Raw genomic sequence first — 24,116 nt, 5'->3', positions numbered from 1 at the left:
CGCTGCCGGACAACTGCCACGGTCCTTCGCACCCCCGGATGACAGGAGAGCTTGGAACCGTGACAGAAGTCTAGGACCGCAGCCCTGGCCTCTGGTGGGATGTATAGTTTGTCTTTTGGTCCAGTTCCCGGGTCCGGGCTCCGTGCCAGGGCCTCCCGGACGATCTTCTCCACGTCCCAGGTGAAGGTGGCCACGATAGTGGACTCAGGCAGGATGGGCTCCGGTGGATCCAACAGCGCAGTTTTGACCTCCTCTTCGTGTACCCGGGACAAGGCATCCGATCTCTGGTTCTTGGTCCCGGGGCGATAGGTGATCCGGAAGTCAAAACGCCCAAAGAACAGTGACCAGCGGGCTTGCCTGGGGTTCAGCCGCTTGGCGGTCCTGATATACTCCAGGTTCCGCAAGGAGTTCTCGATTGCCGACGTCATAGTTCCGTTCAGCCGGGGTCAACCTGCGAGAAAAGTAGGCACACGGGTGAAGAACGTTATCGGTCTCTCCGCTCTGGGATAGCACGGCTCCTATCCCTGAGTCAGAGGCGTCCACTTCAACCACGAACTGGCGGCTAGGGTCGGGCTGCACCAAAACTGGCGCAGTAGAGAACCGTCGTTTCAACTCCTTGAACGCGGCTTTGCACCGATCCGACCAGGTGAAGGGGACTTTTGGAGAGGTCAGGGCTGTCAGGGGGCTAACTACCTGACTGTAGCCCTTAATGAACCTCCTATAGAAATTAGCAAAGCCGAGGAACTGTTGCAGCTTCCTACGGCTTGTTGGTTGGGGCCAATCTCTCACCGCCGCAACCTTGGCCGGATCAGGGGCGACGGAGTTAGAGGAGATGATAAACCCCAGGAAGGACAAAGAAGTGCGGTGAAACTCGCACTTCTCGCCCTTCACAAACAGTCGGTTCTCTAACAACCGCTGCAGGACCTCACGTACATGCTGGACATGGGTCTCAGGATCTGGAGAAAAGATGAGAATATCGTCCAGATATATGAAGATGAATCGGAGCAGGAAGTCCCGCAAGACGTCGTTAACCAAGGCTTGGAACGTCGCGGGGGCGTTGGTGAGGCCGAACGGCATGACCAGGTACTCAAAGTGACCTAACGGGGTGTTAAATGCCGTCTTCCATTCGTCTCCCTTCCGGATCCGAACCAGGTGATACACATTCCTAAGATCCAGCTTAGTAAATATTTTGGCTCCATGCAGGGGGGTGAACACGGAATCTAACAACGGCAACGGGTATCAGTTGTGAACCGTAATCTCATTCAGCCCCCTGTAATCAATGCATGGACGGAGTCCGCCATCTTTCTTGCCCACAAAAAAGAAACCTGCACCCATCGGGGAGGTGGAGTTCTGGATCAGCCCGGCAGCTAATGAGTCCCGGATGTAGGTCTCCATTGATTCGCGCTCAGGTCGTGAGAGATTGTACAGCCTGCTGGACGGTAACTCAACGCCTGGAACCAAATCAATGGCACAATCGTACGGACAGTGCGGGGGAAGGGTGAGTGCCAGATCCTTGCTGAAGACGTCAGCAAGATTGTGGTACTCAACCGGCACCGCCGTCAGATTGGGAGGGACTTTGCCTCCTCCTTAGCATGTAAACCGGGAGGAACCGAGGATCCTAAACACACCCGATGGCAGGTTTCGCTCCACTGAACCACTACCCCAGACGGCCAATCAATCCGGGGATTGTGTTTCAACATCCACGGGAAACCCAAAATCACGCGGGAGGTAGAAGGAGTCACAAAAAACTCGATCTCCTCCCGATGATTTCCAGACACCACCAGAGTTACAGGTTGTGTCTTGTGCGTGATTAAAGGGAGAAGGGTGCCATCTAGTGCCCGCACCTGCAATGGCGAAGGAAGCGCCACCAGAGGGAGCCCTACCTCCCTTGCCCATCTGCTGTCTAGCAGATTCCCTTCTGACCCCGTGTCCACCAGTGCTGGGGCTTGAAGGGTTAAATCCCCGCTCAGGATTGTAACTGGGAGTCGTGTGGCAATATGTGTGTGTCCCACGTGAATGTTATGACCCCCCCTTAGCCCAGTCTCTAAGGGCGGGTGTTGTCGTTGTGGCCGTTTGGGGCAGTTTTTCTGTATGTGCTCTTTTGAGCTGCAGAGAAACACTCCCCGCGGACCAGCCTCCTCATTCTGTCATCTGTTCTCATTTTGGCCCTGTGCGTTTCCCTAGCAACGTCAGCAGGGGGAGCTGTTGCCCCACGGAGCGCTGCGGCTGTGGAGCGTGGGGAGGGCGGAACCTTTTCGAACCCGGAAGGGAGAGGGACAGCGCGTACCCGGCCACGTCCTTCGTCTCGCTCCCGACGGCTTTCCTCCAACCGATTGTCCAACCGCATAACGAGATCGATAAGCCATCTAAATCCCGCGGTTCTTCCTTAGCTACCAGGTGCTCCTTCAGGACCGATGACAGTCCGTTTATGAAGGCGGCGCGGAGCGCAACGTTATTCCAGCCGGACCTCGCAGCCGCGATGCGGAAGTCGACTGCATATTCGACTGCGCTCCGGCGCCCCTGTCGCATTGACAGCAGCACTGTTGAAGCGGTCTCTCCTCTGTTAGGGTGATCAAACACTGTTCTGAACTCCCTCACAAACCCAGTATAAGCGGTAAGGAGCTGTGAGTTTTGCTCCCAAAGCGCTGTAGCCCAAGCGCGTGCCTCACCACAAAGCAAGTTAATAACATAAGCCACCTTGCTGGCGTCAGACGCGTACATCACGGGTCGTTGTGCAAAGACGAGCGAACACTGCATCAGAAAGTCCGCGCACGTCTCCACACAACCCCCGTACGGCTCTGGGGGACTTATGTATGCTTCAGGGGATGGTGGGGGGGTTCGTTGAACGACCAGTGGAATGTTAATATCCGGCACCGGGTCGGCAGGAGGAGGAGCCGCAGCAGCGCTCTGATCGTGCGCTTCCACCTGTGCGGTGAGAGCCTCCATCCTGCGATTAAGGATGACGTTTTGCTCGGTCATCAAATCCAGCCGAGTGGTAAAGGCGGTGAGGATTTGCTGCAACTCACCGAGCACGCCTCCTGCAGACACCTGTGCACCCTGCTCTTCCACTGGCTGTCCAACAGATGTGTGACGCCCCTCGGGATCCATGACGCTGGCCGAGATATCCTGTTGTGAAAGTGTAGTGACACGGACCCACAACAGGGGACGTAAATGAACGGACAATGAAAGAGTCGAATATAAACACTTTACTGTTGTGAATGAGCACAACACAGAGGAATGTGAAATTTTGCACAGTCAATCACAAGGGTGATGTGTGGGCAGGCTCGAGGATAGAAGACGTCTGTCCTGAGATGAACCGGAACCACACGATTTCCTCCGCCACCGAACCCGGAGAATACTGGAGCCGCCAAGTCCAGAGTCCCCAGGTGGCCACCGCCCTCGGAGGTCGGATCTGGTACTGCTGGCAGGGAGCAGAGACAATAAGATATGGGTGTGTGCACACCCAGTAGCAACAACGGTGGGAATGCCACCTCCACCTCTAACACACACTCGTGCAGCTCTTGTCTACCCACTTATCTGGTAGAGGTGTGCAGTGGAGCCGTTGCTGGTCACACCGTACGCCGGTCTCACAGACACGGAACACCACAGGAAAACGGCTGCAAAAAAGAGTTCAGACTGATACACAGTTCACTTTTAAGGCTGAGAATACTACCTGAACGGTTTGACGATATCTCGGCGATGAGGTGGAGATGACGTCCGGGTTTTATGGAGTGAGATGATGAAGCATGAATGAGTGACAGCTGTCAGGAGATAATGAGTGACAGCTGTCACCCCCGGCTGTGTCCGTGGCGGCAGCGCCCTCTCGTGCCTGCAGTCCGCACTTCAGGCAGGGCGCCCTCTGGTGGTGGGCCAGCAGTACCTCCTCTTCTGGCGGCCCACACAACAACAGTCCACAGAAAAGAGAGAGGATCCATTTTCCAACACCATTTCCATCGGGATAGGTTTAACCCTTTTCGGGCCCAACTTATTTATCAAGTTCCAAAACAACTGAGGATTATTTGATTGCAAATGCTCTATTTTTAATGCCTGCCCCCTCTCATGTTTTCTTTTACAGGCTCTCAATTTCTTATCAATTGTTGTTTCCTCATGTCAATACTATCACACTTTAAGAATATTTTCTCAGCCCTTCTCATTTCCTTCCACATTTCTTTCAACTGTTCGTTCCAATAAGGTTTATGTTTTCTAATAAATCCACCTGACTTGGTGCAAACATTTCTTCGACCATTATTGACATTGCAGATGTATTCACAAAAATCGCTATACCATTTATCAATATCTTTTGGACATTGCACTAAAGTGAGCCTATCTAGGAATTCAACAAACATGGTTTGACACACATTAGTGGAAAGGGCATGAGGAGAGACTGTTCTAACATTTTTCTGCGGGAAATAACTTGGTAGAACATTATCTGTGTTATGTGGGCCGCTGAAGAGGAGGTACTGCTGGCCCACTACCACCAGAGGGCGCCCTGGTTGGAGTGCGGGCTCCAAGCACGAGAGGGCGCCAGACCCAGAGGAAGTGACAGCTGTCACTCATCACACCAGCTGTCACTCATCCACACCACTATTTAAGCCGGACTGCAACTCCACCTCCCCGCCGAGAAATCGACTACCATTAAAAAAGGTAATTTCTCTGCTGACAGACACTTTGTGTGTTTAACCTAAACTTCTGTTACAGCCGTTTTCCTGGAGTGTTTCCTTGTCTGAGGGATTGGCGTTTGTGTGACAGCGACGGCTTCGCCTCACATCCCAACCCAGATAAGTGGTTAAACCAGGAGCTGTACGAGTGTGTGATTGGAGGTGGAGGTGCTCCCTCCTAACTGTGTATGGACTGTGAATTACTGAGTGTGCGGACTCACACTCATACATCTTATCTCTGCTTTCTGCCAGCAGTACCAGGGTCGACAGCCGAAGACAGAGGCCACCTGGGGACTCGGGACTTGGCGGCTCCGGTGTTCTTCAGACCGTTGGTGGTGGAAGCCGTGTGGGACGCGGCTTCTCTCTCGTCAGGGGTCTTCTATCTTCGAGCCTGCCCACATGTCACCTGGTGTTTATTGACTGTGCAAATTTCTATACATTTAGTTGTGTATTATCACAACATTAAATTGTTACTTTTTGGCTTACTCATTGTCCGTTCATTTGCGCCCCCTGTTGTGGGTCCGTGCTACGACACCTTCCCAACAATCTGACCCCAAATAATCAGCAGCAAAGCCCCCTCCAGCTTGAAAACTCAGGACCAACAATGAGTGATCCGGTACTTTACACCTGTCCCCAAGCATGTTGAAACAGCAGACACTCCCATTCTCAATTAGCTCATGAGGACTGTAAATGTTGAACTCAGTACAACTGCTTAAGCATTCATGAGAAGTAATAATGTAATCAACAACAGCCCTCCCTTTTACAGAAATTGAGGTAAAGTTATCTTTTCCAGGCATCCGCCCATTCAAGACACAGCATTTAGAGTCCTTTAATAATATTATAATTATAATAAAAACATGAGTGGAGTCAACCTATCTGACCTGCTCACCCAGTACGACTCCACCCATCGGAAAACTGCACGCTGGCACAGGACAGTGTTGCTGCACTTCCTTGACATGACAGCCACAAATGCATTCAACTTGCCTTGTGAGATCTGCAGTGTCAAGCAAATGCAGCCCATGACACACAAGGACTTTATGGTTGAGCTGGTGTGTTAACTGTGGCACCACATTCTTGTGCCAATTGTGACAGGCACAGATCTTCGCCAAAAGGCCACAAAGGCAGATTGAGGTGCCAACAATGCCTTCACGTGGGCAACAAGAGGAGTGACACACCATCGAAATGTCAGGCCTGCGATGTGCCCCTCTGTGTTGTGTTGGACAGGAATTGTTGTTTTTTTTTTTTTTTTGAGGTACACAAATAGTTTAACATATCCTGCACGACATTGTACATGTGTTTTTGAAATTGCCATTTATATTTACATTCTAAAGCTTATTTTGACATCCGATTATTTTGTAAATAGTTTAGATTAGCATTTCCTGCACTATATTTGTACATATGATGAAAATCTAAATCTTATTGTAAAATCTGACTGTTTTGTAAATTATTGTACAAAAAAAATGCCTGAAGCATTTCCTGCAAGTATGTAAATAATTGTTTTTGCTACATTTGTACATGTGTTTTTGAAATTTACAAATTATATTTATATTTGAAGTTATGAAAATGGTTCGTTAAACAAGTTTGTGGTTTTCACATTAAAAATAAAAAACTTTTTTCTATTCGGATTTTACGTTTTTTGTGTAATTTTAGGTTCACTGTGTTAATACAATAGGTCAGAATGAATGAAAAACTGGAAAGTCGCACAGGTGAGGTTGTGCTGAAAAAAATGACACGAAACAAGGCCAAGTAAACACTTTTTAAAGGTAAATTATAAAAGTAAAACCAAAAGTAGTTAAAAATGGCCAATTATACCCTGGACTCCAGAGGGTTAAGGATTTTGTTAACAGACTAATTGTACTTGGCATTTTCCTGACAAAAACTCCAAAAGCATGTTTTGCCTCATCAGTTGTCGTGATTAAATGTTTTACATTCAACAAAAAAGCCAGATGTCTGTAAAAATAAATGTATTTATTGACTATGTTGCACACACACGCACACACACACACAGTGTGTGTGTGTGTGTGTGTGTGTGTGTGTCACCTTGTCAAAAGGAGTGGTGCTTTAATGTGACTTCAGTGTAAGACGTTTTGCCAATCTGTTCACACGAGTCTCTGTCTTTATCTTATTATCCTGCTGGACGTATCACTGCAGCTGTAATCCACGGTTAGGTACATTTTTAAGAAACACTTTACTCAGCTTTAAAGGGTGAAAACAAGCCCTCATTCATGATGAACATTTTTGACTTTGCTTGTTTTCCTCCACCATTGACTGTCACACTTTATTCTGACATTCACAGGATAAGACTGAAAACCAACACTGTGGATTTCATTGTTTGGACGTCGCTGCCGAACAAGAGGCTGAATTTTGTTGTTCCAACACCACTAAGGTTTTCTGTCTGTGCACACGACTGCTTTTGGAAACAGTTTCCTTTGAGTTGAGCATGTCATCCGAAACTTGTCTCAAAATCCAGCGACCCTTTGTGCTTGCTGTTTTAATTCTGGGCTGCTTTGTGACTCTGTTTTTGATGTATTTTAAATCATCCATCAACTGGTTTTCAATTCCTATAGAGTCAACAGGACCCACAGGTCAGGTGGAAAATGTTTTCTCCAATAAGACGAATAAAACCCCGACCACCGTGCTGATCTGGTTCTGGCCTTTTGGAGACATCTTTGACTTGACCGCCTGTAGCTCTCAACATAACATTGATGGTTGTTTCCTCACAGCAGACAGGAAATTCTACAACAAGTCAGACGGGGTTGTGATCCATCACAGAGAAATTCACGGGGATTTGTCCAACCTGCCAAAGCTCCAGCGACCACCCCTTCAGAAGTGGATATGGTGGAACTTGGAATCCCCAACACACACCTCAAAGCTGCTTGGGATTGAGAAACTGTTCAATTTGACCCTAAATTACCATCAGGATGCTGACATTCCAATACCTTATGGATTCATCGTCCCAGTGGAGGGTGAGGAGAACTTCACCCTGCCCAAGAAAGACAAGCTGGTCTGTTGGATTGTGAGCAACTGGAACCCAAACCATCGTCGTGTGAAATACTTCAATGAGCTGAAAAAACATGTTCAGATTCATGCTTACGGTGGAGCTTTTGGAAAGAGAATCTCCGGTGATGATTTTCTCCTCACCATGCCCAGCTGTAAGTTCTACCTGTCATTTGAAAGCTCCATCCACAGGGACTACATCACTGAAAAACTGTACAACCCGCTCACTGTGGGGACAGTACCTGTGGTTCTTGGCTCACCCAGGCAGAACTATGAAAACTTCATCCAGGGAGACGCCTTCATCCACGTTGATGACTTCAAATCACCTAAAGAGTTGGCTGACTACCTGCTGCTCCTGGACAAGAACCAAGAAATGTACCTCAGGTACTTTGAGTGGCGCCGGTTGTTTAAAGTTAAACGCCAAAACAACTGGGCAGGGCAAGTATGTCTGGCTTGTGATTACTTGAGTAGAAACAAGTAGTATAAAGTATTCAATCATCTCGATAAATGGTTCTGGGGCTGAGAGTGTTTTTAAGGATTGTGTAGTGATTGTTTTGTTGTTGAAGGTAGTGCTTAAAGTCTCACCTTTTTGTCTTTTATTTCCCGTGAGCCGTTTTGTCCAGAAAATGAACCGCTGTCTCAACGAGAAAAAGTGATGAAACAATTTGCACAGATCTTTTTTTAAAGTTTTTTCTACTTAACTAGAGCAGTCTTATGATATTAACTCAACTGAAATTTGAAATAACTAAGCTGACATAACTTTAAAAAAATCTATGCAAATTTTTACTTTGGTTTTTCTCGTGGGTCGTTTTTTTTTTTTTTGGACTTATGTTGTCTTGTGTGTCTGTGTGTGTGTGTGTGTGTGTGTGTGTGTGTTTATTTCAGCTTGGATATTCAGCTGTTTTGGATATTACTTTTATATACATTATGAAGTTTTAAATGCACTGGATAAGATCAGGAGGGTTTCATGTTTGTAATAAGAAATGAATTGATTGGTTCTGTGTAAATTGGTTCTGTAATTCCTATCCAAATGAATGTCGGGCTGTATTTTTATAGTTTTTATTTTATTTGTACAACTTATTTGAATTTGATTATTATTATTATTATTATTATTATTATTATTATTATTATTATTATCACGTGCATGTGCAATTTTATCATACTGATGATATTTTTATATTTACCTCTATGCAGTTTATATAAATAATAAATACTTTAATCAATATTTTACACTTATAAATCAAGCAGCATCATAGCTTCTGGCCATCATCCCATTAATTTTGTTTTTACAGTTTATTTAAAATTGATTTTATTGTTGTTATTATTATTATTATTATTATTATCTTTATTTTCATCTGCAGTTTTATCAGATTAAAATGATGATTTTATATTTACTTCTACACAGCTTATATAAATAATTTACACTTTAATCAATTCTATGTAATTGGTTGTATTTATAACTCTTATTCAAATGAATGTCAGGTTGCATTTTTATAGTTTCTAAATGTTGTTATTAATTTTAATTTGATTTTATGATTATCATTATTGTTGTCTGTCTGTTGGTTGGTTGGTTGGTTTTGTTCCTGTAGCAGACTGTGTTGTGGATAATATCACGTTATCAGGATAAATTAAATTAACAACTGGGGGAAAAAACCCTCATCAAATTAATTTGATCATACATGCTCAGCACAGCGACACCACACCAACATTTCAAAGTATCAGGCATGTAAAGAAAATGTTACTGGGGCTTCTAAACAGCCATGTTCTCTCACAATAAAATATCTGAACTCATTCATGTAAAATTTGCCATTTTCATCGTTGACAACTGGCCTTAATCATGAACCAATCATAACCAAAATTAAATCACTAATTCCTCTTCATAGACACCATGTACCTTCCAAGATTCTGGACGATCGCCAAAATCCAGTGACTGCCAGTATTGAGATGATATACCATTGAAAATGCAGGAGAGGTGGTACTCCATCATTCCTGAAAATTTCATGGAGATATCCGGAATATTAAGGACGTTATGAGAAAAAATATGAAAGTCCAACTCATTTACAAAGTCCGTGTTTCATCTATTCATTAAGACCAGTAAAACAAGCTCGATTCCCAACACAAAAAACACCCATAACTTCCTTAAGATAATCACATGATGTTGGTGTCATTTTAAAGGGTTTTTCATGTTCTTTCCGAATTCACAGTCAGATTGTATATTGTATGGGATAGAATTTTTATACACGTCCCTATACAACAGAAAAACCTGCAGTGTCCCCAACATGATTGTGGTTGGGTGATTCATTAGATAATAAGACATTTCAGCAGCGACAAATGGGTCGAGCGACAACTCAACTGACTGCCTTCAAAAAAGATTAGCAAATTTGAAATTGCATTATTGGATCATATAAATTTGTTGAGTTGTTGCAGTAGTAAGTTGTCCAATAAGACTGAGCTAAATTATCAAGAAATCATTTAAAGATTAGTGTTTTGCATTTCTGTCATACTAAATGCACTGTTCAACTGTACTGTTTGATGGATTATAAGTGAATGAAAAGTTAAAACCCCTGAGGCCTGTTGAGCCATCTCCCTTAAGGATGTAAGAGTTGGACTCCCGGTGTCGCAGACTGAACGGTCCCCACCTAAAAATCAGTCTGCCTGCCTTCACTGCACGTGTCATTTCGGACCACAGCAGCACATCTGAGACAGAGTCTCTTCACCCAAAGCGATCAAATGGATTAATGGGATTATTAACCATCAGATGACAAGGTAAAACCCCTTAAATCATTCTAAAGTCAGTTTTAAGCAGAAACTCGGCGCAACTCCATGACTCTTTGAAATGACCGACGCGCATTGAACGCCTCAGAGAGCAGCTCGTGTAGCCTTCAGCGCTCTGATTGCTTCATCTGTCTTTTATGATGAAATAATGCTGAATTTATGTGGAAATAATTGTTGTGCAAAAGCTTCAGATACCTGTCGCTGAGATAGATGATGACTGGAGTGCAGTTTGAAGCAAAAATGAGGTGATAATCGGTGAACTGCAGCTAATGAGGTGGGAGGTGTTGGTGTAATGGTTTGCATGATGGACTGGGACGCCAGCGATCAGGGTTTGCTTCCCAATCGCAGGCACGCTCCCATCTGACACACTCAGCAACAGTGCTGGGGAGCAGTGAGAAACGTGCCGTGGGCCCTTCTGGAAACAAGCTTCGCGCTTTCATTGGCTACCTGTGTTAAATATGATCCTCTTCTTCAATGACGCATGCGCAGTGAAGGCAGCGCGGACAGGGGGTGTCATTCGGTTGGCGATACTGGGTTGGAGTGATCTTAAATTTCTCAGATTAAGAAAGGGGTCTGACACTAGGTCATTGGATGGTGGGATTGTAAATCCTGTATTCAGGCCCATCAGTGACGGCAGAAGTAACGGATGAGTAACACAGAGGGGAGACGTTCTTTCTGGGCAGTGTTCGTTGACTGTGTCCTGGATCCCGGACTGTGCCAAAGAACTGTTGATGAAAATTGAATTCCTTTGATCAAATGGTTCCTTGATTTATTAAAAAAATATGAGACAGTGGGGATCTGAAGATTAGATTTATGAGTTTCAGAGGAGACGTGCATGAGCTCGACTGGAAACAGGAGAAGCTTGAATCCACGACTGGACTGGGTTGCTTGGATCCAGTCGAAGATTCAAGCTTCTCTACTATGGAAACCGGCTGGACAACTGACAGCCTTCACAGAAACATTCTGGTTTGTAGCACTAACACAATTCAATGTGAACAACCCCCCCCCCCCCCCCCCTCTATTTCAGTCCTGTTCTTTGGCACAGGGGGGACATAAGGTGACTACAGGCATTGCTTGCCAAACGGCAAGGCAGGCAAATGCATGGGGCGCCAAGTCAATAGGGTCCCCCAAAGGCAGACAAACTTTAATCTACCCTTTGTACCCTTGTGATTCAAGGGTACAAATTCGACTCTAGGTGTGTTGGTGCAGCTTGACACTTTAAACACTTGAACTCTGGTGACCTTATTTGGGGGATGTCATTATATGTAGAAATGATCAAAAATTGTGACAATAGCAGATCTACATGCTCAAACCACATCACATTGCAACATGAGTTGTAAATTTGTAGATCATCTGCAATTGTGTGGCATCCTTTGATGAAAGTATAAAATAGTGGTTATATTGTGCTTCATCTGTCTGCCTCACTCCCCTTCTGGGCTGCGTTACGGCACTGACTAGGCACACCTGCCAGCAATCAACCTCACCTGTATTTAAACCTCAGCTCTTCACCCACTCAGACGCCGGAAACTCATTTTTGTCTACGGGGTATCTGGCCTCAGTTCTGCACCTTTGTCTCTTGTAGTCTGCGTTTATTGCTTTACTAATTTTTGTCTCCGTGTTGCCACTAGGAAAAATCTCGGTACTCTTAATGGCCAGTCCACACATGTAGTTTTTCTGGACTGCTTTTTCTGGACTGCTTACTCTTGTACCGACCTCTGCTAACCATATCAGTAAAGCCTTCTATAAATGGTAAATGGACTGCATTTATATATTGTGCTTTTCCATCTGCATCAGACACTCAAAGCGCTTTGCAAATAATGCCTCACATTCACCCCAGTGCCGATGTGAGGGTCGACTGATAGCAGCAGTTCCTGGTTTTCTGTTGTGAGGTCAGGAGTGGAGTTGTGCGTGTGTGTGTGTGTGTGTGTGTCACGTCACGTAAAGGATTACTAGGCATTGTTCTCCAGTGTAACATCATACTGACCACACCTTGCCCTAGACTGGTTTACCTACATTCATGCCTTTGGGTCAGATTGCCACTATCCCCTGCTAAAAGGGTTAAACTGAGTGAAAATAATGAGCTATCTGGAGCTGCTGACGTACCAAGGTTTTGTGTAAGGTTGTGTACAAAAAACATTTTACGCAAGATGAGCGATCTTGTTTTTCAGGAATGCCTGATACCCAAAATCAAGCAAGAACTTTGTTTAATGTCTCTGCCTGCCTGTATTTGTCAGTGTTACTGCATTGTTTGTGTGGTTGCCATCACTGTCCCACTCAATTACATTCATTGCTGCTCATAAATTTCTTTGCTGTTGTTTCTGTAAATTAACAACAATCAATTTAACTGGTGTTGTTATGGATGGAGGAACAAAGATAGTTCAAATTAGGTGTGTCCATATTATCTTGCACTGATTTGTCATTAATTTTGTAAAATATTTTCATAAAAATATAAACTGATCTAAAAACAGATTGATATATTTTGGAGTCAGTTGGAAGACAATACTAGAGAGTACAAATACACACCCTAATCATTTTTATTTCTCCTTTGTCAGCACGGTGGCTTAGTGGTTAGCACAGTTGCCTCACAGCAAGTAGGTCATGGGTTCGATTCCCACCTGTGGCTTTTCTGTGTGGAGTTTGCATGTTCTCCGTGGGTTTCCTCCCACATTTAAAGGTTATGTAAATTGGAAACTTTATAATTGCCCAGGCCTCCTTTGCAAAATAGATCTCAATGAGTCTAACCTGGTTAAATTAAACTGTCTGTTGCTCTAGTGCAAGTCAAGGGTGGCTCATACCATAAAGTAATGTTGAAGGCTGTTTCATTGACATCAAGTGATACGATTTCATATTGCAACCCATCCTGCACTATGATACTGCCTGTCAGAGTGCTACATAACACGCTTTTCACAGAGTAGTTCCAGTACAGCAGAAAAAAAAATTTAAGAATCAATGGAGGATAATCAAGAAAAAAAAAAAGGCTCACGAGGTGCCGTTTGTTCAGTGCAGCAGTTCACAATTAAAATGTTTAACACAAGGAAAGAAGAAAATGCTCTACAGATTTCACAGCAATGAGCATCAAAACAAACCAGGAATTAGGGACAGCGACTGCATGGATGAAATGTTTTATTCACTGTGCTGGAGCTGTTCTGAGTTCAAAACCTGTCAGCTCTTTATCTTTGGCATAGATTACCCACAAACTGCCAGGTGCACGTTCCTCACTTCCTCTTTATTTACATTTAAACAAATAGGAGGAGCGCTCGCTAATCCGTCCCCCGAGTTTGTGAGTGGATCAACCAGGATGTCTCTGGTGTTATAACATCAAACTAGAGGTGGGCGATACTGGGAATTTTGGTATTGATCCGATACCAAGTAAATACAGGCCCAGTATTGCCGATATCGATATCGATACAGATACTTTTTCATATTTAAGCTTCATAGATCCAAAGGATCCAAAAGACCTAGGATAGAATTTCGCCAAACATTGTACATGACAACAAAATACTTTATTATCACAATCAACATGTTTGTTTAAAAAATATCACTCAACACAAAACAAAATCTCCTGAGGTAGAGGGCTGACTCGAGGCGGGCGGTGAGTGGGCGGGCCAGGCTGAGCCTACCTGCATGGGTGTTGGCTGGTGCCGCTGAGCCACGTGACGGCGCAACAAAAGACCGGGGGGGTGATGCGCTGCTCCTTGTTGTGTGACACCGTGCAGTGCTGCTCTTACAGACAGAGAGTAGACTTTGATGAATCTGCATGTGCAGCAGTCAGTGCGTGCGGGAGAGAAAAAAGCTTGACTATCGATCTTTTTACACGAGGATTGTCAATATCAATACCAGCGTTGGTATCGATATTATCGATATTAGGATCGATCCGCCCACCTCTACATCAAACTTCAGATTTCACACAAAAAGTCACACAATGTCTGTTGGGTTGCATGTTTTATATACACACACACACAAACTTTGCTCATTTGAGTGGAAAATAGATTCCCCAGCTCGGCTCAGAAAGAAATAAGCAAATGTTAATAGAGCTACAGTTGGCACATTATGTAGCGAACTCTGCAGTCTTGTATGTCAGCGGGACAGACTAAAGATGTCCCCACACTCTCACGAGCGCCACTAGCTTAGCTTATGGCAAGCTAAAAGTGGACGCTCTTGTTATGGCCGAACAACTGTCCAGTTTCTGGGTATTCTGTGTTAGTACACACCCGTGGCTGATGTGCTTGATGAATTCCTGCGCAAAAAGTAGTTTCTAGATAATTGTGATATATTCCTGTGAGATAATGAGTATATCTCATCTAAATTAATTCTAAAATTTACCAGTAATAAAATTAGAAAGATAACTGAAGTTTTAAGAGTGGCCGTAAAAAATATTTAAGAAACTTAAACTTTATGAGCAACTTCACCTGTTATTGCTCAAGCACATTGGAAACACTGACACGATGGATTTTGATGCGGAAGAGTTCAGAAAGATATGATTGGAATGTTTTGATTACTATTTACGGTTGCCGATGAAAGACTTGGGTGTTAACTTCTTGTTAAAGTCAGAACAAGAAGCTGCACTGAAAGAGATCTATCTGGGAAGAGACACATTCTGTGTGTTGTCGCTCCAACAAGAGCGGCACACTGAGCACACACTCTCTCACAAGCGCCACTAGCTTAGCTTATGACAAGCTAAAAGTGGACGATCTCATTTTGGCCAAACAACTTTCCACAGTTTCTGGGGATTCTGTGTTAGTACGCACTTGTGGCCATTGTGCTTGATGAATTACTGCGCAAAAAGTAGTTTCCAGATAATTGTGATATATTCCTGTGAGCTAATGAGTATATCTCATCTAAATCAATTCTAAAATTTGCCAGTAACAAAATTATAAAGAGAACTGAAGTTTTAAGAGTGGCCATAATAAATATTTAAGAAACGTAAAAGTTTATTAGCACTGTAAACAATGACATACAGTTTGATGCGGAAGAGTTCAGAAAGATATGATTGGAATGTTTTGATTACCATTTACGGTTGGCGATGAAAGACTTGGGTGTTAACTTTGTGTTAAAGTCAGAACAAGAAGCTGCACTGAAAGGGATCTATCTGGGAAGAGACACATTCTGTGTGTTGTCGCACTAACGAGAGCGGCACACTGAACAGTGTGAAAATAAGTGTGAAAGTAGTCCGGCGAGCTCAACCTGTGGGCGCGAGCTGTCCCACAATGCCAAAATAGCAGAGATGTAGGTCCAATGAGAGCGGCACTCTGAGCAGGGTGAAGATGTCCCCTCTGGACGGTTACACTGTTAGGACAGCTAGTGGAATACCACAAGGAAGCAAGGAGGATCCTTCCATGGAACAGCAGGGTGTTGAACTAGACAGTGGTGGGCACAGTTCTGCTAATCCACTAACCGCTAATTATCAAAGCTAATGTTTTCGTTAACGGATTAGCTATTCAGATAATTTTGAAAACCATCAGCAGACCAATTAGCTTCCGATAAATTTAGGTCAGATAATTTTTAGACTGCTAACATATTTTTGTGGGCATAGCGAATAAAGCTTCACAGTTAAAACAATTAAAAAGTCTGAAATCAAAGGTTTTAGTGCCTGCCTGTTACAGCTTTTGTAGCAGACAGACAGCTATGAGAGGTACAGCTGTATCCTCTGTAGGCAGAGGAGAGCTGACTACCAGACAGAAATGAAGAGGAAGAAAAAAAAAAAGTTCATTTCTCTTCACACCATACAGACTAGTCAGCATATCACCCAAGTCATGCACAGGCTGAGAGTTTTGACTTATGGTTAAAATTGTAAACAAACTAACTCCAGACAAGTTATTTAAATTAACATCATATCTGTCATTTTATAAAGTGAAAATATCAGATATAGTTTTAGTTTTAAAGTAATGCACTAATTTTGAAGGTTTTAGACACACATGCGGCAGTGCTGCTGAGCCAAGGAACACCTGAGATTCATCATTTCCTCGCACCTGACACTCATGAGCTCCCAATCATGAGCGAGCTAGTTAAACCCTGGCTCACTTCTATGTGCTCCGACGTTTGAGCTTCCTGCAGCTCATCCTAAGGTAACTTGGCTACTTCTAATTTCCGTATTAGAGTTCGTTGATCTTTTGGTGTTTCTAGACACCTTTCTGTGCGGCACCTATGCTGCACTGTTTCTGGCTTTGAGGGATTTCAGGCTTTCAGGGATTTCAGGGATGATTCTATGGGGATCACACAGATTAAGGAGTGTTACAACCGGTTTAAAGATGGCGCATAATGGCAGAGGGCACGCCGCGCTCCGAGCGGCGATCGACAGGCTGAAACGACCAGATCATTTCCAAACTGAACGCTGTGTTGATCCGGGACGTCGTCTGACTACTACAGAAATGGAAGAAGATGTGGACATACCACTTTTTCAGCACATTCCACTGTTAAAGGAGTTTTTGTCATGGAAAGAGGAGCGGAGGAATTCGCCACGGAGCCGGAGGACAAAAGCACCTCCGTGTTGGTCTCACAGGACATGTTGTAACATGCCCAGCTCTTGCACCATTCGGAAGATTCAGACGGCTTTCGGTGGTTTTTCAGTCATGTGACTATCCGAGAAATTGTGGATGAGCTGGACATGCCACAACATGTCCTGTGAGGCTTCATCACAGCATTGCTTTTTGTCCCGCGCCATTAGCGGCTTCGTCCCAGCGCGCGAATTCCTCCGCACGTCTGTTCATGACAAAAACTCCTGTAACAGTGGAATGTGCCGAAAAAGTCGTATGTCCACCTCTTCTGCCATTTCTGTAGTAGTCAGATGACGTCCCGGATCAACACAGTGTTCAGTTTGGAAATGATCTGGTCATTTCAGCCTGTCGATCGCCGCTCGGAGTGCGGCACGCCCTCCGCTATTGTGCACCGTCTTTAAACCGGTTGTAACACTCCTTAATCTGTGTGATCCCCATAGAATCATCCCTGAAAGCCGTCTGAATCTTCCGAATGGTTTCCACCTGGCTGTCTCTCATAGTTTCTGGAAAAATTTGATGCAGCAAAGCTCCAATTCAGACATTTTCCTCACAATGAAAATCCGACGAGGGGGGTGGACTACTGCTCACTCAAAGTGTGCTCACAGGTGAATGACGCAACCGACAGGCGTGAAAAAACTCACGCATGCGCACAAAGGTTCAAGCTTGGCTGATGCAAGTGCACATGATTCAAATCCATATAGTTTTTGCAAAAAATAAAAAGGTCGGATAGTTTTCTAACAGACCTCGTACAGTGCTACCAAAAAAAAACAAAAAACTTTGTACCGTATCAAAACAAAATGAGTCAAAATCTGTGGAAAGACAATAGAATTGGATGAAACTGGTGATTTGGATACTTCACAGAGAAGCAGGCATCAGGTACCGGATTACACGTTGTGTGAGAGCCAGGTGAGTTACTCTGTTTCGTTCTTCAGTAAGTTAGAATTTAAAGGACGTTGCACATTAATTAATGTCCCGGTTCATAACACAACATCAAAGTATTCATGATTATAAGTCTATCTGGGCACATGTGGTAATAATTAGTGGTTACTGATGTATTTTATTGATGAAAATTAGTGACAGGGGAGGTGATTGTCTAGTGGTTAAGCGTTGGGCTTGAGACCAGAGATCCTTGGTTCAAATCCCAGCCTGAGCAGAAAAAACACTAAGGGCCCTTGGGCAAGGTCCTTAATCCCCTAGTTGCTCCAGGTGTATAGTAAGCACCTTGTATGGCAGCACCCTCACATTGGGGTGAATGTGAGGCATTATTGTAAAGTGCTCTGACCGTCTGATGCAGATGGAAAAGTGCTATATAAATGCAGTCCATTTACCATTTACAAAAAAGAAGCGTTTTGAACCACTGAATCAATATGAAGCAATGGTTCAGTTTTGAAGCTTTTGATACAATTAGATATGGCGACATCTGCTGGCCAATCTTGAACATAAGATTTGCATGGAACAATAAAGGGAAAGATGTCATAAAACAGTCAGGCTCTGTTATGTCTGTTTAATAATAAAGGTTCTATGTGCTTCTTGAAATTTTTGATGATATTTTTGTTTAAAAACATTAATAATATACTTGTGTTAAAATGTGATTGTGCCATCATAAAATACATCATCATGTATAAAATACATAAAATAAATAAAATAAAATACATCATAAAAACAAAAATAAAATACACACATGCTCACAAAAATAAAATACATCATAAAATACATCATCATAAAATACATCATCATGTAATAGAGATATAAATTGTGAAAATGCTTATGCAACTAGGGACTGTTATGACCATTATACATATTTGAATTGACATATAAATGACAGATTTTATGATGTAAGCTGACAATGAACATCCCCTCTATGAAAGACCAGCAGCTGCCACTGGTGAAGTGAAAAACGTAAAATTGTCCATAGGTGTGCATGCAGGTGTGAATGTGTTTGTTTGTCTATATGTGGCCCTACGGCAGACTGGCGTCCTGTCCAGTGTGTACTGCAGGGATAGGCTCCAGCCCCTGCGACACGGCGTTGGATAAGCCGTTGAAGATGAGTGTGTATATACAGCTCAAAAGTTTACATACCCTGGCAGAATTTTTTTTTTTTTTTTTTTTTTTTTTTACCATTTTCAGAGAATATGAATGAAAACACAAACTTTTTTTTCACTCATGGTTAGTGGTTGGTTTAAGCCATTTATTGTGAAACAACTGTGTTTACTATTTTTAAATCATAATGACAACAGAAACTACCCAAATGACTCTGATCAAAAGTTTACATCCCCCTGTTCTTAATATTGTGTGCTGCTCCCTTTAACATCAATGACAGCTTGGAGTGTTTTGTGGTAGTTGTGGACGAGTCTCTCTGATGGTGAAGCTGCCACTGAATGTGTCTTGGACTTTATTTACATCAGTTACAAAGAAATACAAACAGTATGGCACTCTGTGGTAAATCTGTGTGGAGTAGACAGTTCTCAAAAACTGAGTGACTGTGGAAGAAGGAGAAGATTGAGGAAAGACACCAAGACACCCAGACAACCCAGAAGAAGTTACAAGCTTATGTGATTGTGACTGGAGAAATTGTACACAGTGCAAATTTTGCATTTTGTATCACACCCCCCCCAACTTCATAGTAGAGTAGACCAGAAAAGGATTTTCTTTCACCAAAATGAATCAAATCTAGGTGTCACGATTTGGCCCTGATCGGGGCTTTGATTCTATTTTTGATTCTATTTCTTTTCATCACCTTCTGCCCCAGCTTTGATTTATTAATTGTTTGATTTTTGTCAAGTGTTTATTCTCTGTTCTGTTTGGCTTTGTCACTTTGTTTCTTTGTTACATTTTAGATTTTGGCCATAGTTCAGTTCCGTTCTATTTTTGTTTAGTCGGTTTGTGTTTTCATTGTTTATCATTAGATTATCACTTGTTTATTTTGTTCTCTTCATCTGTGATATATTGTCTGTTATGCTTTTGAATCTGGTTTTGTTTTCTGTTATCATGTAGTCTCTGTTTTACTTATAGTTTGTTTAGGCACTTTCTTTTCTTAGTCAGTTCCAGTTTAGTTTCGTCTTAGTATTCATTTTTCTATTATTCGCTGATCAGCTCTTATGTAGTTTTTCTTTTGTGGTTATGATCTGATGGTTGCTTTATTATTCTGCCCTTGCTTTCTGTTTGCCCCTTATGCTCTGTTTTCCCTCATTCTATTTTGTTTGTTCTCACTCCACGCCCCTCCACCTGCCTCGTGTCTTTGTCTCTCACTTTGTTTCTGTCTGCTTTGTGTTTTCTTTCACTCATGCTCTTGGCACCTGTTCACATGATTTTGTCTTTAGTATGGGAACAAAATGGGAATTAGTATGGGAACAAAATGCAACACGAAATTTGCTTGTTGTTTAAACCAACAATTTATTGTAACATTATACAAACAGGAAAATAAAATAATTGCAAAGTGCTACCTGGTAATAAGTTAAATAAAATGTTCTCAAATAAACAACAAATGTATGAAATATTATAAAAAATACATTCCTAGTAAACAGCTTTCCACAAGTAAAGCACACCACAATAGTTCCAGCATGAAGCCTTGTTCAATTTTATTTAACCTTCATATTTTTTTGCCAGAAAAATGAACTTGTCCAAAACTGTCACACTCTATAAGGAATTTGTTTAAGAGAATCAATGTTAAAGAATCTCTTTACGTTTGTACAATTTATTTTATTTTCTATCTCTTTTTATTTATAATAATACTGTGAATGTTATTGTGGCCTTAACTGTTCATTTAATGTTTATTAATATATCTTTTTCAATAAAGTTTTGAAAACCAAACCATTTTGGGAGAGGCAAAAAAGTGAATAAAACCACCTTAAAAATATTTAGAACCACAAATAAAATTGATTCCTGGTTTGTTTATTTATTTTGCCATAAAATTGGCCATCACTTATTAAACCAAAATAACTTCTCAAGGCCAGGGCTTCTCAAATTCTGGGGCCTGTTTAATCACAGTGCAGAAAACAAGGTCAGTTGGCTGAGCGAGCCCGAGTGAGGTCAGCGCTTTACAGGCTGCTGCAGCTGAGGACGGGGAAACCCAATGTCGCTAGGTAACAACAGATACTTTCACTTTCAGTCATCAAACATAAGAAAAGTTTCCGATAACGGCAGGAAAAGTAGCTAGATTTGTCGCAAGTCGCTTTTGACAAAATAAGTCACCAAGAGGGTTTGGAAAGTCGCCAGATTTAGTGAGAAAGTCGCCAAGTTGGCAACACTGAATGTAAACACACGAACTCACCCGTGAACAGCCCTGTACCGAACCGAACGTCCCATACCGAAATGGTTCAATACAAATACATGTATCATTACACTGTTACTGATGTCTGTGTTTGCTCGTGCCACTGAACCCTGCTTGACCATGACTGCGTTTTTCCCTGATCCTGTTTGTACCTCTGCTCCGCTGATTGACCACTTGTGTGCCGTACCTGAGCCTGAATTAAAGACTACTATTTCTTTTACATCTAAGCCTTGTCTGGGAGTCTGCAATGCAGGTCCAGCCACTTCGGGTGCCTGGCACCCACCAAGCATGACACTAGGCTTGCATCTCAGATGTACCTTCTGGCAATTTGTAGCTAAACTTTCACGTCTTATTTTTTAATAAAATCCTCCTCTATCCACTTCATCATGAAGCTTTATAAACGGTGATACAAAATGCAAAACTTCACTGTGCATAAGTTCTCTAATCACAGCCACAGAAACCTATGTACAACCCCAATTCCAATGAAGTTGAGATGTTGTGTAAAATGTAAATAAAACAGAATACAGTGATTTGCAAATCCTCTTCAACCTATATTCAATTGAATACACCACAAAGATAAGATATTTAATGTTCAAACTGATCAACTTTATTGTTTTGTGCAAATATTTGCTCATTTTGAAATGAATGCCTGCAACACGTTTCAAAAAAGCTGGGACAGTGTTATGTTTACCACTGTGTTACATCACCTTTCCTTCTAACAACACTCAATAAGCGTTTGGGAACTGAGGACACTAATTGTTGAAGTATTGTAGGTGGAATTTTTTCCCATTCTTGCTCGATGTATGACTTCAGTTGTTCAACAGTCCAACAGTACCCCTACTCTTTTACTATGAAGCCACGCTGTTGTAATATGTGCAGGATGTGGCTTGGCATTGTCTTACTGAAATAACCAGAGACGTCCCTGAAAAAGATGTTGCTTGGATGGCAGCATGTGATGCTCCAAAACCTGGATGTACCTTTCAGCATTGATGTGTAAGTTGCCCATGCCATGGCCACTAACACACCATATACCATCACAGATGCTGGCTTTTGAACTTTGCTTTTGAACTTTCCATTTCAAATGAGCTCGAGCCTAGAGAAGGTGGTGGCATTTGTGGATGTTGTTGATGTATGGCTTTCGCTTTGCACGGTAGAGTTTTAACTTGCACTTGTAGATGTAGCGAAGAACTGGGTAAACTGACAATTGTTTTCTGAAGTGTTCATGAGCCCACGTGGTAAGATCCTATACACAATGATGTTGGTTTTTAATGAGTGCGGGATCAAAGGTCACGGGCATTCAATGTTGGTTTTCGACCTTGCCGCTTATGTGTAGAAAGTTCTCCAGATTCTCTGAATCTTCTGATTATATTATGGACTGTAGATTATGGAATCCCTAAATTCCTTGCAATTGAATGTTGTGAAACGTTCTTAAACTGCTGGACTATTTTTTTCGATGCAGTTGTTCACAAAGTGGTGATCCTCGCCCAATCTTTGCTTGTGAACAGCTGAGACTTTTAGGGATGCTCCTTTTATACCCAGTCATGACACTCACCTGTTTCCAATTAACCTGTTCACCTGTGGAATGTTCCAAACAGGTGTTCTTTGAGCATTCATCAACTTTCCCAGTCTTTTATTGCCACTGTCCCAGCTTTTTTGAAATGTGTTGTAGGCATCCATTACAAAATAAGCAAATATTCGCACAAAAACAAAAAGGTCTATCAATTTGAACATTAAATATCTTGTTTTTGTGGTGTATTCAATTGAATATAGGTTGAAGAGGATTTGAAAATCATTGTATTCTGTTTTTATTTACATTTCACACAATGTCCCAACTTCATTGGAATTGGGGTTGTAGATTTGTGCCTAAGAGAATTGTAATTATATGTATGTTATTACATATGACAATCTTTTGTGTCTTTAAAGAATCTTACTTGTCTCTTTTTGCAAACATGTCCTTCCGTTGGCCTTTGCCAAGCAAAAACCGTTGGATGTGTTTGCATTGAGAGCCCTCAGGGAGCTCTTGTTTCAAGATGAAGGTATCTAGTTTTTTCTTCCAAAGTAAACGTAATGCATCATATGACTCATCGCCTTCAGGTTGGAAAAAGCGGTGATATGTGTGTGTCACTGCAGATGTATCCAACAGTAGCAGCCAGTGAAAGGTTCAAATAACTTCCTCTTTAGTTCAGAGCAAAAAGGTGTGAACGGCTCAAATCAGAAGACAGACAAACGGGCTGTGAGGGGCCATATGGAGTCCATGAAAGGCTACAAATATAAGATGGAGGTATGTGTGGTGTCATTTGATTATTGTCACCTTCCGTTAACAGTCCGTAGCTTTAGGCGTATTGGAAAGAACTGAGACACTGGAGTACCTTTGCACGAAGAAAAAAAACTTTTTCATCTTTGGGCGTAACGACAGGAGGTTTGAATTTTTTTTTTTTTTTTGCCTTGTTTTGGGGGTTTTTGTGATCGAAACCAATCCCACGGAAATGCTTCACATATGCTCTTGCCTATTATTTAGATTTTTTCATTTCATTTTAAAATCTGGCCACATAAGGACATAAGTATGTCATGGGAAACTTTTTTCACAGTCCTGTGTCACCTTCTGTTTGGCGTCGCAATAGTGGGAAGCATTGCAGCTTTGTTTTTCATGTATTTTACACCGACCTTCAACATGTCGAGTTCTGTCGAGCCAACGATAGCCGCAGACCAGGTGAAAAACGTCTGCCAACTAAAAATGATAAAATCCCGATCACCGTTTTGATCTGGCTCTGGCCGTTTGGACAAGCTGCTGCTCCTGGACAGGAATCAAGAAATGTACCTCAAGTACTTTGAGTGGCGACGTTACTTTAAAGTAAAGAAAGCCATATTTTGGGCAGAACACACATGCAAAGCTTGTGAATATTTGCGTCGGCACAAAGAGTA

The 24,116-nt window shown here is 42.6% G+C and overlaps 1 protein-coding gene across 2 annotated transcripts; it reads left to right on the top strand.

Moving 5' to 3' along the window:
• Positions 1–6,871: 6,871 nt before the first annotated feature.
• Positions 6,872–8,153, top strand: LOC117500795 (alpha-(1,3)-fucosyltransferase 9-like). 2 transcript variants are annotated; one of them, XM_034159575.1, is made up of 2 exons: positions 6,872–7,091; positions 7,226–8,153. In XM_034159575.1, the coding sequence occupies exons 1-2, from the start codon at positions 6,884–6,886 to the stop codon at positions 8,134–8,136; spliced, it is 1,119 nt and encodes a 372-aa protein (XP_034015466.1). In that variant the 5' UTR covers positions 6,872–6,883; the 3' UTR covers positions 8,137–8,153. The 2 variants fall into 2 exon arrangements, with proteins under 2 accessions (XP_034015466.1, XP_034015467.1); XM_034159576.1 differs by having other exon boundaries at positions 6,965–8,153.
• Positions 8,154–24,116: the final 15,963 nt, after the last annotated feature.

Source organism: Thalassophryne amazonica, chromosome 19 (genome assembly GCF_902500255.1).
Source record: "Thalassophryne amazonica chromosome 19, fThaAma1.1, whole genome shotgun sequence".
NCBI classification, from domain to species: Eukaryota; Metazoa; Chordata; class Actinopteri; order Batrachoidiformes; family Batrachoididae; genus Thalassophryne; species Thalassophryne amazonica.
Note: the sequence above shows the minus strand (reverse complement) of the source record. Positions and strands in the feature narration are given on the sequence as shown.